Source organism: Heterodontus francisci, chromosome 20, assembly GCF_036365525.1.
Source record: "Heterodontus francisci isolate sHetFra1 chromosome 20, sHetFra1.hap1, whole genome shotgun sequence".
Lineage (NCBI taxonomy): Eukaryota > Metazoa > Chordata > Chondrichthyes > Heterodontiformes > Heterodontidae > Heterodontus > Heterodontus francisci.
Window position 1 is genome coordinate 76,433,834 of NC_090390.1, and position 25,027 is coordinate 76,458,860.

At 43.7% G+C, this 25,027-nt stretch overlaps 1 protein-coding gene and 1 long non-coding RNA gene across 2 annotated transcripts in view; one reads left to right on the forward strand and one right to left on the reverse strand.

Moving 5' to 3' along the window:
• Positions 1–25,027, forward strand: part of mrpl43 (mitochondrial ribosomal protein L43) — a 30,036-nt gene that overhangs the window by 1,821 nt on the left and 3,188 nt on the right. Inside the window, exon 2 of the mRNA XM_068053045.1 lies at positions 9,597–9,703. Within this exon, the coding sequence (XP_067909146.1) occupies positions 9,597–9,703 (107 nt within the window). The remainder of the gene's footprint in view (positions 1–9,596; positions 9,704–25,027) is intronic.
• The window catches only part of LOC137380746 (uncharacterized), a 64,968-nt gene continuing 52,156 nt past the window's right edge, over positions 12,216–25,027 (reverse strand). Inside the window, exon 4 of the long non-coding RNA XR_010977076.1 lies at positions 12,216–13,374. This is a non-coding gene — a long non-coding RNA (uncharacterized lncRNA). The remainder of the gene's footprint in view (positions 13,375–25,027) is intronic.

Here is a 25,027-nt window from a genome sequence, read left to right on the forward strand (position 1 = left end):
ACAAGGTGCACTGCAGCAACACACCAAGGCTCCTTAGACAGCACCTTCCAAACCCGTGACCTCTACCACCTAGAAGGACAAGGGCAGCAGATGCATGGGAACACCACCACCTGCAAGTTCTCCTCCAAACCACACACTATCCTGACTTGGAACTATATCGCCGTTCCTTCACTTGCTGGGTCAAAATCCTGGAACTCCCTTCCTAACAGCACTGTGGGTGTACCTACCCCACATGGACTGCAACGGTTCAAGAAGGCAGCTCACCACCACCTTCTCAAGGGCAATGTGGGATGGGCAATAAATGCTGGCCTAGCCAGCTACGCTCATATCCCACGAACAAATTTAAAAAAAAACTTATCTCTTTGGGAATCAGACTAAGCGAGAAGTGTTTTTATTTATTTATTCATTCATGAGACGTGGGCGTCGCTGGCTAGGCCAGCATTTATTGCCCATCCCTAATTGCTCTTGAGAAGGTGGTGCCAAGCCGCCTTCTTGAATACAGATTGGCGGGGCTATTTCAGAGGGCAGTAAGAGCTTACCAAATTCCAGTGGTTCTGCAGTCACATAGACCAGACCGGTTAAGGGTGGCAGATTTCCTCCCTTAAAGGACATCGGTGAACCAGATGGGTTTTTTACAATAATCAGTAGTTTCGTGGTTACCATTACTGATACTAGCTTTTTAATTCCTGATTTAAATTCCCAGCTGGGGTGGTGGGATTGAACTCTCATCTCTGAATAATTGTTCCAGGCTTTTGTTATTACTGGTCCAGTAACGTAATCTCTATGTTAGTGTAGCCACTATAATTGATATTTAGATTAAGAAGGCTCTTTTACAGAGGATTAGTCAGATCTCTTTGTGTTGATTAAAGACAGCAAAACGAGGGAATATGAGATTTAAGGTGAGAAGAGGTAGATTTGGATGAGTTTTAAGGATATGTTATGTAGGGAATAAGGTTGAATGTTAGGTTCAATTAAATGCTGTAATTTAGATATTTGACAAACACCTGAAGAGGAAAACAGTATCGAGTACGATTGATTTTTTTTTGAAAAAGGACTTGCATTTATATAGCACCTTTCACAATCTCAGGATGTCCTAAAGCCTTTTACAGCCAATGAAGTAATTGTAAGAGTAGTCACCGTTGTAATGTGGCAAATGCAGCAGCCATATTGTGCACAGTAAGCTCCCACAAACAGCAATGTGACCGTGACCCGATAATCTCTTTTTTTTTTGTGATGTTGATCAAGAGATAAATATTGCCCAGGACACTGGGGCGAACTCCCTTGTTATTCGAAATTCTCCCATGGGATCTTTTACATCCACCTGAAAGGGCAGACTGGGCCTCTGTTTAATGTCTCAATCAGAAAGACAGCAAATCTGACAGTGCAGCATTCCCTCAGTACTGCGTTGGAGTGTCAGCCTTGATTTTTATGCTCAAGTCCTGGAGTGGGACTTGAACCCACAACTTTCTGACTCAGAGGCAAGGGTGTGACCAACTGAGCCACAGCTGATTGAGGAGATGGAGCTCCAGTCCATTCTAGCTTTGAGATTTCTACATACAGTGCCTGACATTCACTTTGGCAGCTAAGAGATATTGTATTGACAGCCACTGCCATTTCTCCGTCTGAAAGAGGGATGTGAGCCTCCATGTCTCAGCATCTCTCAAACCAGTATGTGCTTTTCAGCATAGTGAATGGTGATCCGGGTTGGAGACCCAGCCTGTAATCACCTATCAGGAACGATTGAACAGGCTGGGACTCTTTTCTCTAGAAAAGAGAAGACTGAGATTTGACCTGATAGAGGTCTTTAAGATTATGAAAGGATTCGATAGGGTAGATGCAGAGGTGACAGAGGAAATAACAAAAATAATAGGCAAACAAATCAAGGGCAGAATGAAACAGGGACACAGTGAAAAATATTGGGAAGAGAACAAGTAATGTGAAAAAGACAAGCCTTAAGGGAGAAGAGGATAAATAGATGCCAAGGATCGCAGCCTGGTTACTTACCTTCCGGGAGCCGAGCAGAGTGAAGCAGACCTGCGGGGAGTATCACCGACCGAGGAGAGGAGTAAAAAGTGTGGGAATGCAATAGTTATAGGGGATTCAATTGTAAGGGGAATAGATAGACGTTTCTTTGGCCGCAAGAGAGACTCCAGGATGGTATGTTGCCTCCCTGGTGCTAGGGTCAAGGATGTCTCAGAGCGGTTACAGGACATTCTGAAGGGGAGGGTGAACATCAAGTGATTGTGGTACACATTGATACAAACTACATAGGTTAAAAAAAAAGGATGAGGTCATAAAAGTAGAATATAGGGAGCTAGGAAGTAAGTTGAAAAGTAGGACCTCAAAGGTAGTGATCTCAGGATTACTACCAGTGCCACGCGCTAGTCAGAGTAGAAATAGCAGGATATATCAGATGAATACATGGCTGAAGAGATGGTGTGAGGGGAGGGTTTTAGATTCTTGGGACATTGGGACCGGCTCTAGGGGAGGTGGGACCAGTACAGACTGGACGGGTTACACCTGGGCAGGACCGGGACTGATATCCGAGGGGGAGTATTTGCTAGAGGGGTTGGGGAGTGTTTAAACTAAAATGGCAGGGGGATGGGAACCTTTGGCAAGGAGTCAGAGGAGGGGGGAATCAAAGACAAGAACAAAAGACAGTAAGGGGAATAAGAAAAGTGATAGGCAGAGAAATCAAGGGCCAGAATCAAACAGGGCCACAGTGAAAAATAGTGGGAAGGGGACAAGTAATGTTAAAAAGACAAGCCTTAAGGCTTTGTGCCTTAACGCGTGGAGCATTCGCAATAAAGTGGATGAATTAATTGCGCAAATAGATGTAAACGGTTATGATATAGTCTGTATTACGGAGACATGGCTGCAAGGTGACCAGGGATGGGAAATGAACATCCAGGGATATTCAGTATTTAGGAAGGACAGACATGAAGCAAAAGGCGGTGGAGTTGCATTGCTGGTTAAAGAGAACATTAACGCAATGGTGAGGAAAGGTATTATCTCTGACAATGTGGAATCTGTATGGGTAGAGCTGAGAAACACTAAGGGGCAAAAAACGTTAGTGGCGGTTGTATATTGACCCCCAAACTGTAGTGGTGATGTTGGGAATGGCATTAAACAGGAAATTAGAGATGCATGCGATAAAGGAACATCTGTAATTTTAGGTGAGTTTAATCTGCATATAGATTGGGCAAATCAAATTAGTCACAGTACCGTAGAGGAGGAATTCCTGGAGTGTATACAGGATGGTTTTCTGGACCAATACGTTGAGGAACCAAATAGAGAACAGGCCATCCTAGACTGGGTATTGTATAATGAGAGAGGAATAATTGACAATCTAGTGGTGCGAGACCCCTTGGGGATGAGCGATCATAATATGATAGAATTCTTCATCAAGATGGAGAGTGATGTAGTTGATTCTGAGACAAGGGTCCTGAATCTTAGTAAAGGAAACTATGAAGGTATGAGGCGCAGGTTGGCCATGACAGATTGGGAAACATTACTTAAAGGGATGACGGTGGAAAGGCAATGGCAAACATTCAAAGAGCGCATGGATGAACTGCAAAAATTGTTTATCCCTGTCTGGCGCAAAAGTAAAACGGGACGGATAGCCAAACCATGGCTTACAAGGGAAATTAGAGATAGCATTAGATCCAAGGAAGAGATATGTAAATTTGCCTGGAAAAACAACAGACCTTAGGATTGGGAGCAGTTTATAATTCGGCAAAGGAGGACCAAGGGATTGATTAAGAAGAGGACAATAGAATACGAGAGCAAGCTTGCAGGGAACATAAAAACTGACTGTAAAAACTTCTATAGGTATGTGAAGAGAAAAAGATTAGTGAAGACAAATATAGGCCCCTTACAGTCAGAAACAGGGGAATTTATTATGGGGGATAAAGAAATGGCTGACCAACTAAATGCATACTTTGGTTCTGTCTTCACAAAGGAGGACACAAATATCATACCAGAAATGTTGGGGAACACAGAGCTTAGTGAGAGAGAGGAGCTGAAGGAAATCAGTATTAGTAGAGAAATGGTGTTGGGGAAATTAATGGGATTGAAGGCCATAAATCCCCACGGCCTGATGGTATGCATCCCAGAGTACTAAAGGAAGTGGCCGTAGAAATAGTGGGTGCATTGGTGATCATCTTCCAAGATTTTATAGACTCTGGAAAAGTTCCTACAGATTGGAGGGTAGCTAATGTAACCCCACTATTTAAAAAGGGAGGTAGAGAGAAAACAGGGAATTATAGACCAGTCAGCCTGACGTCAGTAGTGGGGAAAATTCTAGAGTCCATTATCAAAGATTTTATAGCAGAGCACATGGAGAACAGTGGTAGAATCGGACAGAGTCAGCATGGATTTATGAAAGGGAAATCATGCTTGACAAATCTACTAGAATTCTTTGAGGATGTAACTAGTAGAGTTGATGAGGGGGAGCCAGTGGATGTGGTTTATTTGGACTTTCAGAAGGCTTTTGACAAAGTCCCACATAAGAGATTAGCATGTAAAATTGAAGCGCATGGGATTGGGGGTAGTGTATTGCGATGGATAGAAAATTAGTTGGTGGACAGGAAACCAAGAGTAAGGATAAATGCGTCTTTTTCCGAATGGCAGGCAGTGACTAGTGGGGTACCGCAGGGATCGGTGTTAGGACCCCAGCTATTCACAATATATATTAATGATTTAGATGAGGGAACTAAATGTAATATCTCCAAATTTGCAGATGACACAAAACTGGGTGGGAGGGTGAGTTGTGAGGAGAATGCAGAGAGGCTTCAGGGTGATTTGGACAAGTTGAGTGAGTGGGCTAATGCATGGCAGATGCAGTATAATGTGGATAAATGTGAGGTTATCCACTTTGGTAGCAAAAACAGGAAGGCAGATTATTATCTGAACGGCTATAAACTGAGAGGGGAATATGCAGCGAGACCTGTGTGTTCTCGTACACTAGCTGCTGAAGGTAAGCATGCAGGTGCAACAGGCAGTAAAAAAGGCAAATGGTGTGTTGGCCTTCATAGTGAGAGGATTCGAGTACAGAAGCAGGCATGTCTTGCTGCAATTATACAGGGCCTTGGTGAGGCCACACCTGGAACATTGTGTGCAGTTTTGGTCTCCTTATCTGAGGAAGGATGTTCTTGCTCTCGAGGGAGTGCAGCGAAGGTTTACCAGACTGATTCCTGGGATGGCGGGACTGACATATGAGGAGAGATTGAGATGGTTAGGATTGTATTCGCTGGAGTTCAGAAGAGTGAGGGGGGATCTCATAGAAACCTATAAAATTCCAACAGGACTTGACTGGGTAGATGCAGGAAGGATGTTCCCGATGGTGGGGGGTCCAGAACCAGGGGTCATAGTCTAAGGATACGGGGTAAACCTTTCAGGACTGAGATGAGAAATGTCTTCACCCAGAGAGTGGTGAGCCTGTGGAATTCACTACCACAGAAAGCAATTGAGGCCAAAACATTGAATGTTTTCAAAAAGGAGTTCGATCTAGCTCTTGGGTCTAAAGGGATCAAAGGGTATGGGGCGAAAGCCAGAACAGGCTACTGAGTTGGATGATCAGCCATGATCATAATGAATGGCGGAGCAGGCTCGAAAGGCCAAATGGCCTACTCCTGCTCCTATTTTCTATGTTTCTATGTGACGTTTCCACTTGTGGGTGAGACCAGAACTAGGGGCCATAAATATAAGAATCACTAATAAATGCAATAATGAATTCAGGAGCAACTTCTTTATCCAGAGAGTGATTAGAATGTGGAACTCACTACCATAGCCCTGAACTTGTATCTCTGTCTAGTTTCTCTCCTATCATGCCCTCTCCGAGCTTATCTTGTCCATTCGTCCCACCTCACCCTCCCATGGCCCTATTCCCACCAAACTGCTAAATGCCTTCCTGTCCCCCATGTTTGGTGATATTGCTAATAGTTTGCTTTCTTCAGGCACTGTCCCCCTCCCCTTCAAATTTCCGATCATCACCACCACCCCCCCCCCCCCCACCTCACACACACACAAAAAAACTCATCCTTGACCGCTGTGTCCTTGCAAACTACTGCCCCATCTCCAAACTCCCTTTCCTCTCCACAGGCCTTGAATGTGTTGTTGCTTCCCAAATCCATGCTCATCTTTTCCAGAGCTCCATGTTTGAACACCTCCGAGGTCATTTCCATCTTGCCAAGGCAGTGATCCTTATCGGTCTCTCTTTCAGCTGGCCCAGACACGATGGGCCAAATGGCCACCTGTGCCGTAAATCTTCTGTTTCTAACATCCTATGTGACTAACTGGTAAAGTATCCATCTGCATCCTTTTCAACCTGTCTGTTGCCTTTGACACAGTTGACCACACCATCCTCCTCCAGTGCCTCTACTCAGTCATCCAACTGGGTGGGACTCTTCTTGCCTGGTTCCATTTTTATCTATCCAGTCCTATCAGGGAATTACCTGCAATTACCTCTCTTCCTGCTTCCACACCGTTACATCTGATGTCCCCCAACACTCATCCTTGGCCCTCTCTAATTTCATCTACTTGCTACCCCTCAGTGACATCTGAATGCACAGGGTTAGTTTTCCCATGTATGCTGACGAAACCCAGCTGTACCTCACCACCTCTCTCAACACCCCCACCCCCCGCCTCCACCCCGCTCCCCCGCTGCCTCTAAATTGTCATACTGCTTGCCCAATGCCCAGTACTGGAAGAGAAGAAATTTCCTCCATATCAGGAAGACTGAAGCTATTGTCTCATCCTTAGCCACTGATTCCATCACACTTCTGAGTCACTATCTGAGGCTGAAGCAGACTGCTCACAACCTTGGGGTCATATTTTGACCCCAAGGTGGCCACCCAACCACATATCCTCGCCATCACTAAGACTGCCTATTTCCACCTCCGTAACATTGCCCAATTCTGCCCTCCTCAGCTCATCTGCTGCTGAAACCCTCATCCATGTCTTTGTTACCTTTAGACTTGGCTGTTCCAATGCACAGCTGGCCGACTCCTATCTTGCACCATTCATAAACTTGAGCATATCTAAAACTCTGTTCTCCATATCTTAATTCACACCAAGTCCCATTCACCCATCACCCAAGTGTTTGCTGACACACATTGGCTCCTGTCTGGCAAATTAAAAATTCTCATTCTGGTTTTCAAATATCTACATATGTCTATAACCTCCTCAGCCCCACAATCCTCCAAGATATCTGCACTCCTCTAGTTCTGATCTCTTGTTCATCCCCAGCTTCCCTCACTCCACCTTTGGCAGACTGGGCCCTAAGCTCTGGACTTCCCTCCCTAAATCTCTCTACCTCTTTCTCCTCCTTTAAGACACTCCTTTAAAACCCACCTCTGACCAAGCTTTTGGTCACCTGTGTTATATTCTGGAAAACTAGTTGGTGAAGGGCAGTACTTTGCTCATTTATTTACATTTCACGTAAACACTTCCTAACTCAACCACATCATTGTTTCAATAAACATCTCATTATACGTGCTCAAGTGAAACCGCCAGCTTACCATTAAACATAATTTTTTTTTTTAAATTATTTGATGGGATGTGGACGTCACTGGCTAGGCCAGCATTTATTGCCCATCCCTAATTGCCCTTGTGAAGGTGGTGGTGAGCTACCTTCTTGAACCACTACAGTCCATGTGGTATACCCACAGTGCTGTTAGAAAGGGTTTTTAGATTTAGATATACAGCACTGAAACAGGCCCTTCGGCCCACCGAGTCTGTGCCGACCATTAACCACCCATTTATACTAATCCTACACTAATCCCATATTCCTACCACATCCTCATCTATCCCTATATTCCCCTACCACCTACCTATACTAGGGGCAATTTATAATGGCCAATTTACCTATCAACCTGCAAGTCTTTTTGTCTGTGGGAGGAAATCGGAGCACCCGGAGAAAACCCACGCAGACACAGGGAGAACTTGCAAACTCCACACAGGGAGTACCCAGAATTGAACCTGGGTCGCTGGAGCTGTGAGGCTGCGGTGCTAATCACTGCGCCACTGTGCCAGGATTTTGACCCAGCGACTGAAGGGCTGGCGATATAGTTCCAAGTCAGCATGGTGTGGCTTGGAGGGGAACTTGCAGTTGGTGGTGTTCCCACGCATCTGCTGCCCTTGTCCTTCTATTTGGTAGAGGTCGCGAGTTTGGAAGATGTTGTATAAGGAGCTTTGGTGCGTTGCTGCAGTGCATTTTGTAGATGGTACACACTGCAGCCACTGTGCATCAGTGGTGGAGGGAGTGAGTGTTGAAGGTGTTGGATGGGGTGCCAATCAAGCGGGCCGCTTTGTCCTGGATGGTGTCAAGCCTCTTGAGTGTTGTTGTAGCTGCAGGAGTGAGTTACTTGCCACTGGATTCCAAGCCTCTGACCTTGATGTACGGTTAACACCCTGTCCTAATATCACCTTAGTGGCTCAGTCCTGTGACGCGCCTTTGGATGTCAAGGATGCTATATAAATACAAGTTGTTATTTGCAATTTTGTCCTATTTATATATTTTGTGGGACTGGAGGTTTGGAACAGACTATTATTAAATGTCATCTCATTGGGTAAATCCTAAATCATAGTGCTAAAGACATCTGGTATAAGCCAGTTGAAATGTATGCAATTTTAAACTTGATCTGTATCGCCCTGGGGTTCCGCTGTGTGCACCCGTGAGTGTCACTGAAATAAAGGATCAGGCAATCCTGCTGTAAATGTCCTGATATTTCAAACCCTGACTTGCACTGAGCTGTTTCCTGATTATCCCATTAAAGAATATGGATTGTGCAAGAAATTAGCTATACGTCAGTGACATGCAAGCTTGGCTGTCTTTGGTTAGGCACAGGTCCATTCTGTAACTTGATGAGCTGTGCTTAACATTGCAGTCACACTGCCCCCTGTTTAGTTTGGTGCAACCACTTCACACCACTGCTATTCGGATGTCAAAGCCGGAGCTAACCCCAGAATGAGACTCCCTTCTCCAGTAAGTCTCGCTCTGCTTTGTTCAGGGCCCGCTTCCAGATTCACCTAGCATTTTACACCATAACTGCAGTTGCAATGCAGTTTGTATTGAAGATGCAGCATAGTGTATATATAATCTGAGATTTTGATAATTAATTCCTCGGGATGTGGGAGTCACTAGCAAGGCCAGCATTCATTGTCCATCCCTAATTGCCCTTGAGAAGGTGGTGGTGAGCAGTGGCCTTGAACCACTGCAGTGCATGTGGTGTAGATACACCCAGAGTGCTGCTCAGGAAGGAGTTACAGGATTTTGACCCAGGGACAGTGAAGGAATGGTGATATAATTCCAAGTCAGGATTGTATGTGGCTTGGAGGGAAACTTGCAGGTGGTGGTGTTACCATGCATCTGCTGCCCTTGTCCTTCTAGGTGGTAGAGGTCGTGGGTTTGGGAGGCCCTACAGCGAATCTTGTAGATGGTACACACCGCAGCCACAGTGTGCCAGTGCAGGAGGGAGTTTATGCTGGTAGGTGGACTGCGATGGATGTATTAAATATGATGTAACTGAAAAGCACGGGATTCTGAAATATGTATGTCTAAGATATCTTTTTGCAATATTCTTTGATCTCCACAGAGAGTTCGTTGAAGAAGGCGTGGTAGATTTTGCAAAGCAGAATCCTGGGATTGTGGTGTATGTTACCGCAAAGAGGTGCAGTGTTCCAAAGCTGATTGGAGAATACCGTGAGTATCGGGAGAATTGCTTGCAATCCTGGGAAACTCAGGACAACAAGTTTGTTTTGTACAGGAAGATACGAGAAAATCGGGGAGGAAAATCTGATCCATCAGCTTATCCTGTCCAGGTCATGTGCCTGAGACCCAATGTTGATATTAACCCTCCTCGATCATCTTGCTGCAATTTTGGCTGCTGTATCTTTTCTTGTGTTACATCCTTGCCTTTTTATCTGCTTCCATATCAAGTTTAGGGCTTTCCATGGAATTATACAGTGCTAAGGGAGGCCATTTGGCCCATCGTGTCTGTGTTGGCTCTTTAAAAGAATTATCCAATTAGTCCCACTCCACTCCTCTTTATCCCCATAGTCCTGTAAATGTTCCCTTATTGAGTATTTATCCAATTCCCTTTTGAAAGTTACTATTGAATCTGCTTCCACTGCCCTTTCAGGCAGTGCATTCTAGATCGGAACAACTCGCTGAGCAAAAAATAAATTCTCCTTATCTCTCCTCTGGTTGTTTTGCTAATTATCTTAAATCTGCGTCCTCCTGCTAGTACAAACTGTTTCTTACCCTAGTTTTTAATAAAACTGAAATAACTTCCTTTGAAAGTTAAGGGGGCAGTTGCTAAAGCTGGAATGTGGGGAAGAGAGAAAGGACATTGCCTGCCCTTTGGCCAGTTCCCATCCTCTGCTTGGCATAAGTGTATGTTAGCAAGGGGCAATGGCACTAAAACTAGTTTGTGAGGTTTGGCTGCAGGAGGAAACTTGTGTTAATTTTGTTACAAGGAAGCACAGTTAGTAGCTGAGATCAAGGCTGATGTGTTGGCTTCAACTAGTTATAATCCTGGTTAATCAGATGTAGTCGGAGCAGGTTCCTATTAGATAGAGTCATTTATGGCACCGAAGGAAACCATTTGGCCCACCGAGTCCATGCCAAATCTGGCAGATAATAAATTTGCCATGTATTCTTGTATATCAGCACGGTTAAGGTTCCTCTTGGTGGAGATATCTTGAAGAGCAGGATAGAGGAAAGTCAGAATTCTGTCTGTCTGTCTGTGTGTGTGTGTCTCTCTCTCTACCTCCCTTTCTGTCTGTTTCACACTGACTTCATTCCTCCTTCAATCAAATTCTGAATAGGTGACATTATCTCGGGCTCCTCCAGAACCCATATTGTGAATTTTCTGCCTGACTAGCAGAGAGCCGGCACTGACTCGATGGGCCATAATGTTCCTGTGCCGCTATCATTTCCCGACCAGATTACACATCTTGGTAGCTGTTCTGAAACCCTGATCAGAAAATAAAATTGTACATAATGTACAACGGTTGATTTTGGTGTCACCCTCTCTATGAAAATAGATGGTGTGATTTTTCTGGTTAAATGTTGAGCACCATCAGTATTTCATGATTTTTCTTTCTCCGTGCCATGTAGTGCAACCTTTGGCCACAAGATGATGCCCAATCCTATAGAATCCATGGTAAAACTTTGAGACTGGTTACATAGAATTACAATATGGAAACAGATTGTTCACCCCAGCGAATCAATTCTAGTATTTATCACCCACACGTGCAGTAAACCTAAATCCATGTCCCTGCCCTGCTTTCATATTACCGTAGGCCCCTCTGTTCACCCACCCTTCTGACTCTTAACTGTTGACATTATTTTTATTCTTCCATGGGATGTTGGCATTACTGGCAAGGCCAGCATTTATTGCCCATCCCTAATTGCCCTTGACAACTGAGTGGCTTGCTAGGCCATCTCAACCACAGGAGTCAACCACATTACTGTGCACCGGAAGTCACACGTAGGCCAGACCAGGTAAGGACGGATTTCCCTCCTTTAAAGGACATTAGTGAATCAGATTTTTTTTTTAATGACTATCGATGATAGTTTCATGGCACCATTGCTGGGACTAGTTTTTGAATTTAAATTCCACCATCTGCCGTGGTGGGATTTGAACCCATGTCCCCACTAGCCTGGACTTAGTGACATTACCACTATCTCCCATAGTCTCTACTTCAGTCATTAACTTCAGTAGTGTATGCCAAAGCCTTGCAGACCTCTGTGAAATGGTTTCTCCTGCTCTCTTTCCTAGATCTCTCAAATTTTATACCAATGTCCCCTCATTCTGAATTTCTCAAACACTGGGAATTATCTGTTTCTATCTGTCATAAGAACAGGAGGAGGTCATTCAGCACCTCAGGGCTACTCTGCAATTCAGTTAGATCATGGCTGATCTGCGCCTCAGCTCCATTTACCTGCCTTGGCTCCATATCCTTCGATACCCTTACTCAACTAAAAACCTAGCAATCCCAGTCTTGAAAGCTCCATTTGACACCCAGAATCCACAGCCTTTCTTGGGGGAGGAAAAAAGAGAATTCCAGGTTTCCTTAATTTTAAACACCTCTATCACATCACCTCACCATCCGTTCCCACAAAAGGAGTTGCAATTTTTTAATCCTTTCTTTTGTAATTGTATTTCTTCATACTGAGCAGCTAGTGAATCAACATTGTACCCACTGTATTGTCTCAACATCCTTCCTATAGTGTGGAGCCCAAAACTGCACGTTATCCAAATATCCTATCCTCTTGCTGTACAACACAATGTTCCATTGGCCTTATCCACTTAAACTGCTGCTTTTAATGTCTAGTAAATTACACCCCTCCCAAATTTCTTTACTCTTCCAGATCACTCAACTGTTTCCTATTCAATGTATAATTATTATTTAATTTTACAAAACAAATGTGCCACCGAACGTTTACTGACATTGAATTAATTCCATCCACCATGTTTTAGTCTATTCCATCATGTTGGCAACATACCCTCTGATCCTCAGGATTATTTACTTTGGCTTCTGGTCTCTCCTGCAAATTTGAACACCACTCCTGCCAAATTACAGTGACCCAAGCCCCCTCCCTCCACCCTGTCCCAAGAAGGCGTTTCAGTCCCAGTATTGTAGACCCGCAAAACACTTTACAAGAGAAGGTACAGGGAGATTTGATAGAGGTGCTCCAAGTTATGACAGATTTTGATAGAGTTAAGGAGGAGAAACTGTTCTCACTGGCAGATGGGTCAGTCACTAAAGGGCACAGACCTAAGATACTTGAGAACCAGAGGGGTGAGTTATGATCTGAAAGGCTGTTGCAAGAAACAGGGAATTTGATAAATACTTGAAAAGGAAAAATTTGCAGAGTGATGGGGAAAGTATGGAGGGGGGGAGTGGGTGTGGGTGGGACTAATTGAGGAGAGGACACTGCCAAATAGGGGAGGTTTAATGCATTTTCAGCCTTGTAGCCAAATCATTGAGGTACACAGTGAACAGAAGCCTGTGGGGCATTGTTGACTGTGTCCAACCACTTTGAGTGGGTAACCTTGAAATTCTATTCTCTGTTTCGTCCCTTCAAAACAGTTTTTCTTCCAATTTGTTGCCCTTTCCGTTGATCCCGTACTCCTTGATCTTCTCCATTAGTCTCCAGTGATACATCTGGTGAAAGGCATTCTGAAAGTCCATGTAACCAGAGCCACTGCATTTTTCCTATCTTCTCATCTGGCACCTCCTCAAACAAAGTTTCACTGGACTTGTCAACCAGCATCTTCCTTTAACAAAAGCAAAATGCTGCAGATGCTGGAAATTTGAAATAAAAATGCAAAATGCTAGACCATTCAACGGGTCAGGCAGCATCTGTGGAGAGAGAAACAGAGTTCATGTTTCAGCTCAATGAAACCAGTGCTTTTTAATAGTTTATGAAATCTGTTTGTGCTGCTTCTAATTAATTTCTCTATCTATTAGGATCCAAAAATGTTCCCTCCATGAAATCTAAGCAAGAGAGATGGGCAGGCATTGTAATGGTGATAACTGTAGCAGAGGGAACCATTTCACTGGATGGGACTGAGAAAAGAAAGATTTGCATTTATATAGCACCTTTCACAATCTCAGGACATCCCAAAGTGCTTTATAGCCGATGAAGTACTTCAGAATTGTAGTCACTGTTGTAATGTAGGAAACACAGCAGCTAATTTACAAGCAGCTAGATCCCATGTACAGTAATTGGATGAATGATGAGATGGCCTGTTAGTTGCGGGATAAATATTGGCCAGGACACCAGGAAGGACTCCCCTGTTCCTCTTCGAAATAGTGCCGTGAGATCTTTTATGTCCACCTGAGGGGGCAGATATTTGTTTTATTCTTTCATGGGACGTGGGTGTCGCTGGTAAGGCCAGCATTTGTTGCATATTCCTAATTGCCCTTGACAACTGAGTGGCTTGCTAGGCCATTTCAGAAGGCAGTTAAGAGTCAACCACATCGCTGTGGGTCTGGAGTCACATGTAGGCCAGACCAGGTAAGGACGGCAGATTTCCTTCCCTGAAAGACATTTAGTGAACCAGATGGGTTTTTACGACAATTGATGATAGTTTCGTAGCACCATAACTGAGACTAGCTTTCAATTCCAGATTTGTTTTTATTCATTAATTGAATTTAAATTCCACCAGCTGCCATAGTGGGATTTGAAACCCTGTTCCCAGGGCATTGGCCTGAGCCTCTGAATTACTAGTCCAGTGACATTACCACTATGCCATTGTCTCCCCATGTACAGGCCTCTGTTCAACGTCTCATCCAAAAGACCTCCAATAGTGCTGAACTCCCTCAGTATTGCACTGGAGTGTCAGCCCAGATTATGTGCTCAAGTCTCTGAAGTGGGGCTTGAACCCATAACCTGGAGGCAAGATTCTGCTGCTCAGCCAAGGCTGACACCTTCATGGATGAGCTGAGCAGAGAGACTGAGATGGACTGGATGGTGCTGTACTGAAGTGTATGTGTGTGTGAAAGAAAGAGAGAGACGTACTGTAACAGAGAAAGCATGTGTGACTGTGAAAAATTAAATGAAATTTCCACTTAATTAAAATATTAATGTTGATAAAGAACAATTACATTTGCGTTCTAGCAAAATAAATCACAAATATTGGTAAAACCTTACACCCCCCCACCCAGTTCCATCCCTTCCCCCATCCCCCTTTGGAAAGCTTAAACACTAGTGAGAGTGCAGCATTGATGGGAAAATGTATTTACAGTGTGACTAGTTTAGTGAATTTCCACTCTAAGTGTGGACACAGGAGTTTATAATGGGAAACGGATGACTGGTAATGCAGTCAGACATAAGATTTTTAATGCTTTCTAGACAAAGGTGGATAAATCTCGATTAATAATAGATGCACTGTGTAATTTGGGAATAGTTTTTCCCAGAGTTTCTAAGGTTCTGCCCCTTGTAAATTTCTTAGCCAGATCAAGAGTGGTGCTGATAAATAATCAAGGCTGCAGTTATACTGGCAAATCTGCGTCATTGTGAGGCAGTTTTGGACTTGCTGTATTTTCCATTACTTCCGACCGTGTCGTCACAGAGCAATCGATCCTGCTTCCCAGCTCGTGCGTTTTAATCTAAAGGTTAAAGTTTCACCACTAGATGTCCTCAAACTACTTGCTGCAGCCAGGTGACTGTCAAAATCAAATGGATCGTCAGCATTGCATTTGAAATGAAAGATTTGCATTTATCTAGCTTCTTTCACGATCTCAGGACATCTCAAAGCACTTAGCAGCCAGTGAAATGTAGTCATTGTTGCAATGTAGGAAACACGACAGCCAGTTTGTGCACAACAAGCTCGCAGAAGCAACAATGTGATGATAGAGATGCTTTTTAAGGTCTGCCTGTGATGAAACTGTTGGTCATCTGTCCTAATATCTCCTTAAGAGGCTCGGTATCAAATTTTGTTTGATAGCCCTCCTGTGAAGCACCTTGGAGTGTTTTATTACGTTAAAGGCGCTATATAAATTAAAGTTTTTGTTGTATCATTCTGTGATTTTTGTCACATGAAGTTTTGCCACATTACCACGAGGTGTCCTGTACCATCCAGCTGCCAAGTATCACTCACTCCATCAAAATAGCTGGATCTTCATCGCTTCAGGGGCTTTCACTGTTTAACTAGTTCACGAGGAAAAGTTTTCAAATTAGTTTGGATTAATGAACTGAAACGGGCAAAAATCAATGGCACTTTGAGCAAGTGACGTCCACATTCTCAGTCTGGAGTTGCAACTGTTTTATTTGAGCATATGTTTATTGTTGAATTTAGTGTTCAGTAAGAATGTGATGATATTGCAAACAACACATTGCTTATGATGCAGCGTACTATGGACACCCTCGTACACAGATTGCTTGTGACACTGGGTATTCTGGTCTATAGTACATGGATTGCTTGTGACGCACTGTAATCTGGGCACCGTTGTGTACGGATTGCTAATGATACAGTATATGCTGGGCACCGTAGTACACAGATTGCTTATGATGCAATGTATTCTGGGCAGCGTAGCACATGGATTGTTTGTGATGCAGTATATGCTGGACACTAGTACACAGATTGTGACGCAATGTAATCTGGGCACCGTTGTATACGGATTGCTAATAACTCAGTATATGCTGGGTATCATAGTACACAGATTGCTTGTGATGCAGTGTATTCTGGGCACTGTAGTACACGGATTTGTTTGAGGTACAATGTATTCTGGGCACAGTAGTACATGGATTGTTTGTGACGCAGTGTACTCAGCTCTAGTACGTGGATTGTTTGTGACGCAGTGTACTCAGCTCTAGTACGTGGATTGTTTGTGACGCAGTGTACTCTGTGTAAGTCATTTAAACCAATCGCCTGCTAGCGTGATGCATAATTGGACATGGGTGTGACAGACACACCCGCTAAAATGTGCGGCTTTTGTGTAGGGAGATTCTAATCTCACTGCAACATTACTAGAGAAGTGTTAAAAATTATTAGTCTTTATATTGCACCTTATCTCAGTCAGTATTTATCCCTCAACCAGCATGAGTGAAACAAATTATCTGGTTATTGCTGTTTGTGGGAGCTCACTGTGTGCAAATTGGCTGCTGCATTTCTTACTTTATAAAGGACTGCAATTCAAAAAGTGCTTCATTGGCTCTAAAGTGTTTTGAGACATCCTACGGTCATGCTATACAAATGCAAGTCTTATGTATCTAGTTGTCGAAACTGAATGGCTGCCTTCTATGCCGTAAATTACTCTTAAGACTCTAATGCGTTACTGTTCTATAGCCAGAACACTTGAAGTTATTAAATAGGACATCTTTCCAAGTTTGTGGATGAAACTGCTTGCTTTTCCTTCAACCTATCGCCTTTTGTGTAAGATGGAACATGATGAACCTCCAGACTGTCATCGGAGGTGGTGAAGAGTGAAACAAGCCCTACTTACTGGTTTGAGGTGGGGTGGTGGGTGGAAACATAAGCGAGCCCTCCCTCCCCGCTTTGCAGGTTTTGAGGGGTTGGGGTGCCTGTCTGTCCCACCGCACTCTGCAGTAATCATGTGAAGAGCAAGAGCTCTTCTCAATTTTCCTCTACCTGACACAAGTCACGCATTTATTGGCATGTGGGCTGCAGTGCTGGAACAAGAAGCACCCGTGTTCTGCTTTTTTTTTAACCATTAGCTTTTCAAAAGCTTTGATATGGAAGAAGCACTTAGTCTGGGGCAGCCAATTATCTGGCATTTTTTTTAAAGAAGTGGCTGTGTTCAAAATTAGCACCCAGCCATGCTGTGGCAGACATTATCATTGAAGTATCTGTGGCCAACGCATACCTCAAGGAGGTGAGCACTCAGGAGTGTCTTCGATTGATAATAACAAAGATAAGAAAGCCTTGATTAATGTGGTTGTTTCACAGTGCCACCTCAATGGGCAGCCAAGCCTTCAAAGGGCTTTCCAGTGCTTGAATTTAACCCTCACTCACCCAGTCACTTCAAGTACTTTTTCTTGATCCAGTATTATAATGGTTCAAAACAGTGCATCTACTGTCAGTGCCACTTACATAAAATAAACAGTGCCTTTTGTGTGATTTTTGTTTTTGTTTTGTTTTTGGGTACATTGATACATTGATGAGAGCTGTGTTATTCTTTTTTTTTTAACTCGGCAACTGCAGCCTGTTTCTTTGACCGCCTGCAATTGCAAATCGTAGGACAATACAGCACAGAAGGAGGCCATTCAGCCCATCATGCTTATGCCAACTCTTTGAAACAGCTAGGCAATTAGTCCCACTGCCCTGCTTTTTCCCCATAGCCCTGCAAAATATTTCTTCTTCAAGTATTTATCTAATTCCCTTATGAACATTACTGTTGAATCAGCTTCCACCGTCCTTTCAGATCATAACTTATTGGTCAAAAAGATTTCTGCTCTACCTTCTATTTTCTCCAATTACCTTAAATAACAGTGGAAATTTTAATTTTGATCAGATTTTATATTTGAATAACTTGTCCTAGCATCTGATAAACAGGGTGGTAACTCACAGAGGCTACCTGAGAGCATTGGACTGCACTGTGACACAAATTTGAATTGGTCTCTAATAAATGCATCTCTTCGTAATAATCCACACTCTTTAACAGCTGAGCTGCACTGTTCACTCCTGGGAACTGTATGTTTGACAGTGTGAACCTCAAAGGTCAACTCCAGCCTCCCAAGACTGGGGTGATTAACAGGATCTGCGTGCAGTGAATCCACACGGTGCTGACAAATGAGGCAGTGATCCAGGAATAGCAGGATTGTAGGCAGCCACCTTGCATTAGCTTGATCCCGAAAGAGCTTCAGTGCTTTGATGTCTTATTGACGCTGATGGGGGTGAGCCCAGGACACACTTACAGCTCATAGAATCATAGACTGTATCGTACTGCATCGAAAGAGGCCATTAAGCCTATTGAGTCTGGGTAGGCTTTTTCGAAGCGCAATCTAGTTAGTCCCACATGTCTGCTGTTTTCCGCCATCCCTGCATTATTTTCCTCAAAAGTATTTATCCTAAATCCTGACTACTTGTATTAAAAAAAAGCTTCCTCATCCCCATCTTGTCCAGCATCCCCAATACTCTCCCCTTTATGTTGGTGTATCAGATGGGTCCACATCAGGATTACATTAGAGTGAGGTTATAAGTAGGTTGCAATACACAAGATGCTTGTGAATGGGATCTTTCATAGTAGCTGTGGCTCAGTGAGTAGCTCCCTCTCTCCTGCTTAAGTCATGGGTTCAAGCCCCACTTCAGAGACTTGAGCACAAAATTTACCCTGACACTCCCAGTGCAGTTCTGAGGGAGTACAGCACTATTGGAGGTGCTGTCTTTCAGATGAGACGTTAAACCGAGGCCCCATGTGTTTTCTCAAATGGACATAAAAGACCCAGTGGCGCTATTTTGAAGATTTCATCTGGGTATCTTGGCCAATACTTATCCCTCAACCAGCATCACTGAAACAGTTTATCTGGTTATTATCACATTGCTGTTTGTGGGACTTTGCTGTCTGTAAATTGGCTGCTGTGTTTCCTACATTACAACAGTGACTACACTTCAAAAGTACTTCAACGGTTGTAAAGTGCTTGGGACGTTCTGAGGTTAAAGGCGCTATAAGAATGCACGTCTTTTCTCTGAATGTAGAAGTACAACAAAAACCTTCATTATCACTCAACCCTCCCCTTATCTTCGAATAATGGAAATTGTTGGATAATTGAATCTCCAAGTTTTGATATTCTCTTGTATAACAGCAGTGGCTATGTGAATGAAGACTGGTCCAGTAGAAAAGGCATAAATGGAATTTAATTGTTCTTGGACTTTGCTGTTGATTTAATGTCAGACAGGGCGAGGTTGGTGTCACTGAACTGTGCAATGAAGCAAAGTCTCAAGAGGCTTTTGTCTCTTAAAAATTCTAGCGCATAATTAGATAGCAATAGATTCCAGTGTAATAAAGACTGATTTGCCTCATTGCTACCAGTTCCTTGTAGGTTGGTTGAAATGTGTACACAATGTCAAGTTCCTTTTAATTCCACCATTAGCTGTGCTCCTGACCTCTCGCAGTGATGCAACTTTGCTAATGCATGAAACAGGGCAGTTTGTGAAGTATGGACCACCAAGCTACTTCTCAGACTCAATAATACAAACGGTGCCCAAATAATATCCACTATAGTTTTGTTTAATTTACTTATATTTGTAGCAACTCTGTCTTTACCAGTGACTGCTAATGATGCTCATGGTCCTGTTGATCAATTGTTCATTGAGTGCCGTGTGTTTAAATCCCTCCGTGGCCTGACACTATCCTATCTTTAACCTCCTACAACCCCTCCCCCATCACGAACACCCTTCCTTGGGCTCTAACTTCTTGGATGCCTCTCTTCACTTTTCTTTGGCTTTGGCTGCCTCATTCCTGCTCACCATAATACAAAGAACAAAGAAAATTACAGCACAGGAACAGGCCCTTCGGCCCTCCAAGCCTGCGCCGATCCAGATCCTCTATCTAAACCTGTCGCCTATTTTCTAAGGGTCTGTATCTCTTTGCTTCCTGCCCATTCATGCATCTGTCTAGATACATCTTAAAAGACGCTATCGTGCCCGCGTCTACCACCTCCGCTGGCAACGCGTTCCAGGCACCCACCACCCTCTGCGTAAAGAACTTTCCACGCATATCCCCCCTAAACTTTTCCCCTCTCACTTTGAACTCGTGACCCCTAGTAATTGAATCCCCCACTCTGGGAAAAAGCTTCTTGCTATCCACCCTGTCTATACCTCTCATGATTTTGTACACCTCAATCAGGTCCCCCCTCAACCTCCGTCTTTCTAATGAAAATAATCCTAATCTGCTCAACCTCTCTTCATAGCTAGCGACCTCCATACCAGGCAACATCCTGGTGAACCTCCTCTGCACCCTCTCCAAAGCATCTACATCCTTTTGGTAATGTGGCGACCAGAACTGCACGCAGTATTCCAAATGTGGCCGAACCAAAGTCTTATACAACTGTAACATGACCTGCCAACTCTTGTACTCAATACCCCATCCGATGAAGGAAAGCATGCCGTATGCCTTCTTGACCACTCTATTGACCTGCGTTGCCACCTTCAGGGAACAATGGACCTGAACACCCAAATCTCTCTGTACATCAATTTTCCCCAGGACTTTTCCATTTACTGTATAATTCACTCTTGAATTGGATCTTCCAAAATGCATCACCTCGCATTTGTCCTGATTGAACTCCATCTGCCATTTCTCTGCCCAACTCTCCAATCTATTTATATTCTGCTGTATTCTCTGACAGTCCCCTTCACTATCTGCTACTCCACCAATCTTAGTGTCGTCTGCAAACTTGCTAATCAGACCACCTATACTTTCCTCCAAATCATTTATGTATATCACAAACAACAGTGGTCCCAGCACAGATCCCTGTGGAACACCACTGGTCACACGTCTCCATTTTGATTCCCTCCCTAAACCCCTCTCCAACTCCCTAAACCCCTCTCCCTCCTCCCCTCCCACTCCCTCATTAAGACTCTCCTTATAAGCCATCTCTTTAACCAAGCTTTTGGTCATCCCTCAGAATCTTGGCTCAGCATCTTTTTTCTCGCACCTGTGAAACACCTTCGGAAGTAAAAAGGGTTAAATTATGAGGACTGGTTTCTGTTATGAAGGTGCTTCCTTTTTTTTTGTTAAATATTTTTTGAGTACTCTTATTTAAATTGTGGGAATGGATCCATTTTGGAAGGCTGAAGATTTCATAGATGTTGGACTTTTTTTTGTTGAAAGTTCACTAAAAGGACACAAGATGTGTTTACAAACAACTTTTACTGGACATCGAATGCCTTAAGATAAGTAAACAACAGAAACCTTGGTGACTTGGGCGAGATGTTTACAGAGAAGCACATGTCAAGATTTGTGAGTGGTCAGGAGGTTCTGACCTGCTGGTGGGGATTTGCATCTGAGATGTTTTAGGTTCAGTTGGGGTGTGGACTGTGTTTGAAAGTATTTTGAGATCAACCTGCTAAGAGAAAAATACTCAGCTCATCTCTTTCTCTACGTCTTTGAAAAGACCATGTGAATCCAGTGTGTGGTAATTGAAACCCCTGATGCCACATTTCTCCTGGAAAGTCGATCAGACTATTTCTCGACATCTCGAGAATCAATTGCTCCAGAAAAGATCCCAGTGACCCGTTTCCGTATACCCGGATGCCAGACCAAAAGGGACAACTGACATCCTTCCATATCTTTTTTTTCATAGTACAGAACTTGAATATTGCTGAAAGTAGAGACATTTTGTTGAAGCTTTTTGTTTTTCACTCATCAGGACAATTCGCAAGAATACCAATGTAAGGGAAGCAACAAATTTATACTGTATGAGAAGAGAGTGCTGATTAGTTGGTTGGCAAGTGGATTCTGATTGGTAGAGGTGTTGCCATGGGGAATGCACCAGTTTATAATGACTGACAGTTAACTGCCAAGCTTTGTTTGAAATTTAAACCAGGCAGCTTGACTCTGGTCAAGGCATTGCCCTGAGGAATGAACCAGCGAATGGCTGTCACTTATTTTGTTTAGCTGAAACAGGTGCAATGTGTGTACATGTTCTTTCTGTCTTTTTTTAAAATTCATTCATGGGATGTGGACGTCGCTGGCCAGGCCAGCATTTATTTCCCATCCCTAATTGCCCTTGAGAAGGTGGTGCTGTGCTGCCTTCTTGAACCACTGCAGTCCATGTGGGGTAGGTACACCCACAGTGTTGTTAGGAAGGGAGTTCCCGGATTTTGACCCAGCGTCAGTGAAGGAACGGTGAAATAGTTCCAAGTCAGGATGATGTGTGACTTGGACGGGAAGTTGCAGGTGGTTCCCATGCATTTGCTGCCCTTGTCCTTCTAGTTGGTAGAAGTCGCGGGTTTGGAAGGTGCTGTCGAAAGAGCCTTGGTGCGGTGCATCTTGCAGATGGTACACACTGCTGCTGCAGTGTGTCGGTGGTGGAGGGAGTGAATATTTACAGATGGGGTGCCAATCAAGTGGACTGCTTTGTCCAGGATGGTGTCGAGCTTCTTGAGGGTTGTTGGAGCTGCACCCATCCAGGCAAGTGGAGAGTATTCCATCACACTCCTGACTTGTGCCTTGTAGATGGTGGACAGGCTTTGGGGAGTCAGGAGGTGAGTTACTCACCACAGGATTCCTAGCCTCTGACCTGCTCTTGTAGCCACGGTATTTATATGACCACTCCAGTTCAGTTTCTGGTCAATGGTAACCCCTAGGATATTGATAGTGGGGGATTCAGCATTCATAATGTCATTGAATGTCAAGGGGAGATGGTTAGATTCTCTCTTGTTGGAGATGGTCATTGCCTGGCACTTGTGTGGCGTGAATGTTACTTGCCACTTATCAGCCCAAGCCTGGATATTGTCCAGGTCTTGCTGCATTTCTACACGGACTTCTTCAGTCTTTGAGGAGTCTCATGGTGCTGAACGTTGTGCAATCATCAGCGAACATCCCCACTTCTGACCTTATGATTGAAGGAAGGTCATTGATGAAGCAGCTGAAGATGGTTGGGCCTAGGACGCTACCGTGAGAAACTCCTGCAGTGATGTCCTGGAGCTCAGTTAACCGGGGTGTGTGCGAGGGGCTACGGTAAAAAGGAAATGTCCATATTTCAATCTGTGTGTTGATGCTTTGCTTCGTTACTGGCTGTCTTGTTTTATAATAAACTGATAATTTTGTTGTTTATTGAAGAAACCTGGTTGGTGTATTTTATTCAGGGATAAAGAGTATACGATTGACCTTATTGGTAACTGGGTAAACATTTAAATATATGTTGAGACCTTTGGAGAAATGGAACTAGAAAAGACAGCGCACTCCTCCTGCCCCGCTGGTAACATTGCACAGACTAGGCTTGTATTTCCTGGTGTATAAAAGATGAAGGGGTGATATAACTGAAGTGTTTAAGATGATTAAAGGAGTTGATATGGTAGATAGTTGGTGGGGGTAGTCCAGAACAAGGGGCATAACCTTAAAGTTAGAGTTATTACATTCAGGACTGATTATAACAATCGCTTCCTCACACATAGGGCGATGGAAATCTGGAACACTTCCCCAAAAAACAGTTGTTGAGGCTGGAGGTCAGTTTAAAATTTCAAAACTGAAACCAATAGATTTTTTTTAGCGAGGATATATTAAGCATTATGGAGCAAAGATGGGTAGATGGAGTTAAGATGCAGATCAGCTGTGATCTAATTGAGGGGCTGAATGGCCTCTTCCTGTCCCCATGTTTTCCCACGTTAAAGGCATTACATAAATGCAAGTTGCTGCTGATACACTCTGTCATCTCTCTTGCAAGGAGGAATGTCTTTTAGCTCTTGGGCTCCCCTATTGTCTCACTGTGAGGATTTTCTGCCCAGTATGGAACTAAGGCATACAAGACCGGACAGTCCCAGCTGTGATCTGCAGTCTGTATTGAGTTGTCGAAGAGCATTACCGCTGGCCTCAGTGAAAAGATTATCAATCAGCCAGTGTTTTTCTCTCTTAATTATTCTGAACTGTAGCTCTGCTGCATAAATGTTATACTTAGTGTCGGAAAAGATTTGGATCAGATTTGGCTGTGATCTCTGCGTAGGTAAAACAAACATAGAAAAATTTACAGCACGGACGAAAACTCTTTGACCCATTGTGTCTATGCTGACTAAACCCAACCAAACCTCGTTGTTGAGACTCGCACCTGAAGCACAGCAAGTAGCAAGAGGCCATGGGTTTATGTCCCAGCATGAGTCAGTATCTTCAGCAGAGGAAAATAGCGGAATAATCATTTTTAAAAATTCTCTAGATATGAGAAGACTGAAGTCTGATTCTTCAAGATTATAAAGTGGTTTCAATGGTTGGACATAGAGAAGATATTTCCACTTTCTCGCAAAACCAGAACACGGGGCCGTAAATATTAGATATGCACTACTAAATCCAATAGGGAATTCAGAAGAAACGTCTTTGCCCAGAGAGTGGTGAGAATGTGGAACTCGCTACCACAAGAAGTAGTTGAGGCGAACAGCATCGATGCATTTAAGGGATGAACCATTGAAATCATGAGGGAGCAAGCAATAGAAGGATATGTTGATAAGGTTAGATGAAGGTGGGAGGAGATTCCTATTGAGCACAAACATCGACGTAGCATGGGCTGTTTCTGTGCTGTAAATATCTGGTAATATGTTGCAATTATCTATCTAACTCAGTCATCACTAATCTTCAAGAACTGGCAGGCTTGTGCAGCTCTGTAGCTCCTGGCAGCACACCATGCAGTTCCCAGCTCACTGGCTGAACTTTGCAAGGGAGATAAATGAACCGCCAGCATCCCCATTCTACTGTTCTACACTTCAATGCTAATAGCTCGCCTTTTTATAAGTGCCAAACAGCCCCAGACAACTCCTGAGGAAGCAGAATAGCAAATTTGACTTCTCTTTGAAAAGGAACTTTTCAATCAAGCAAGCTGAAATCAAAGTCTGTGATTCAG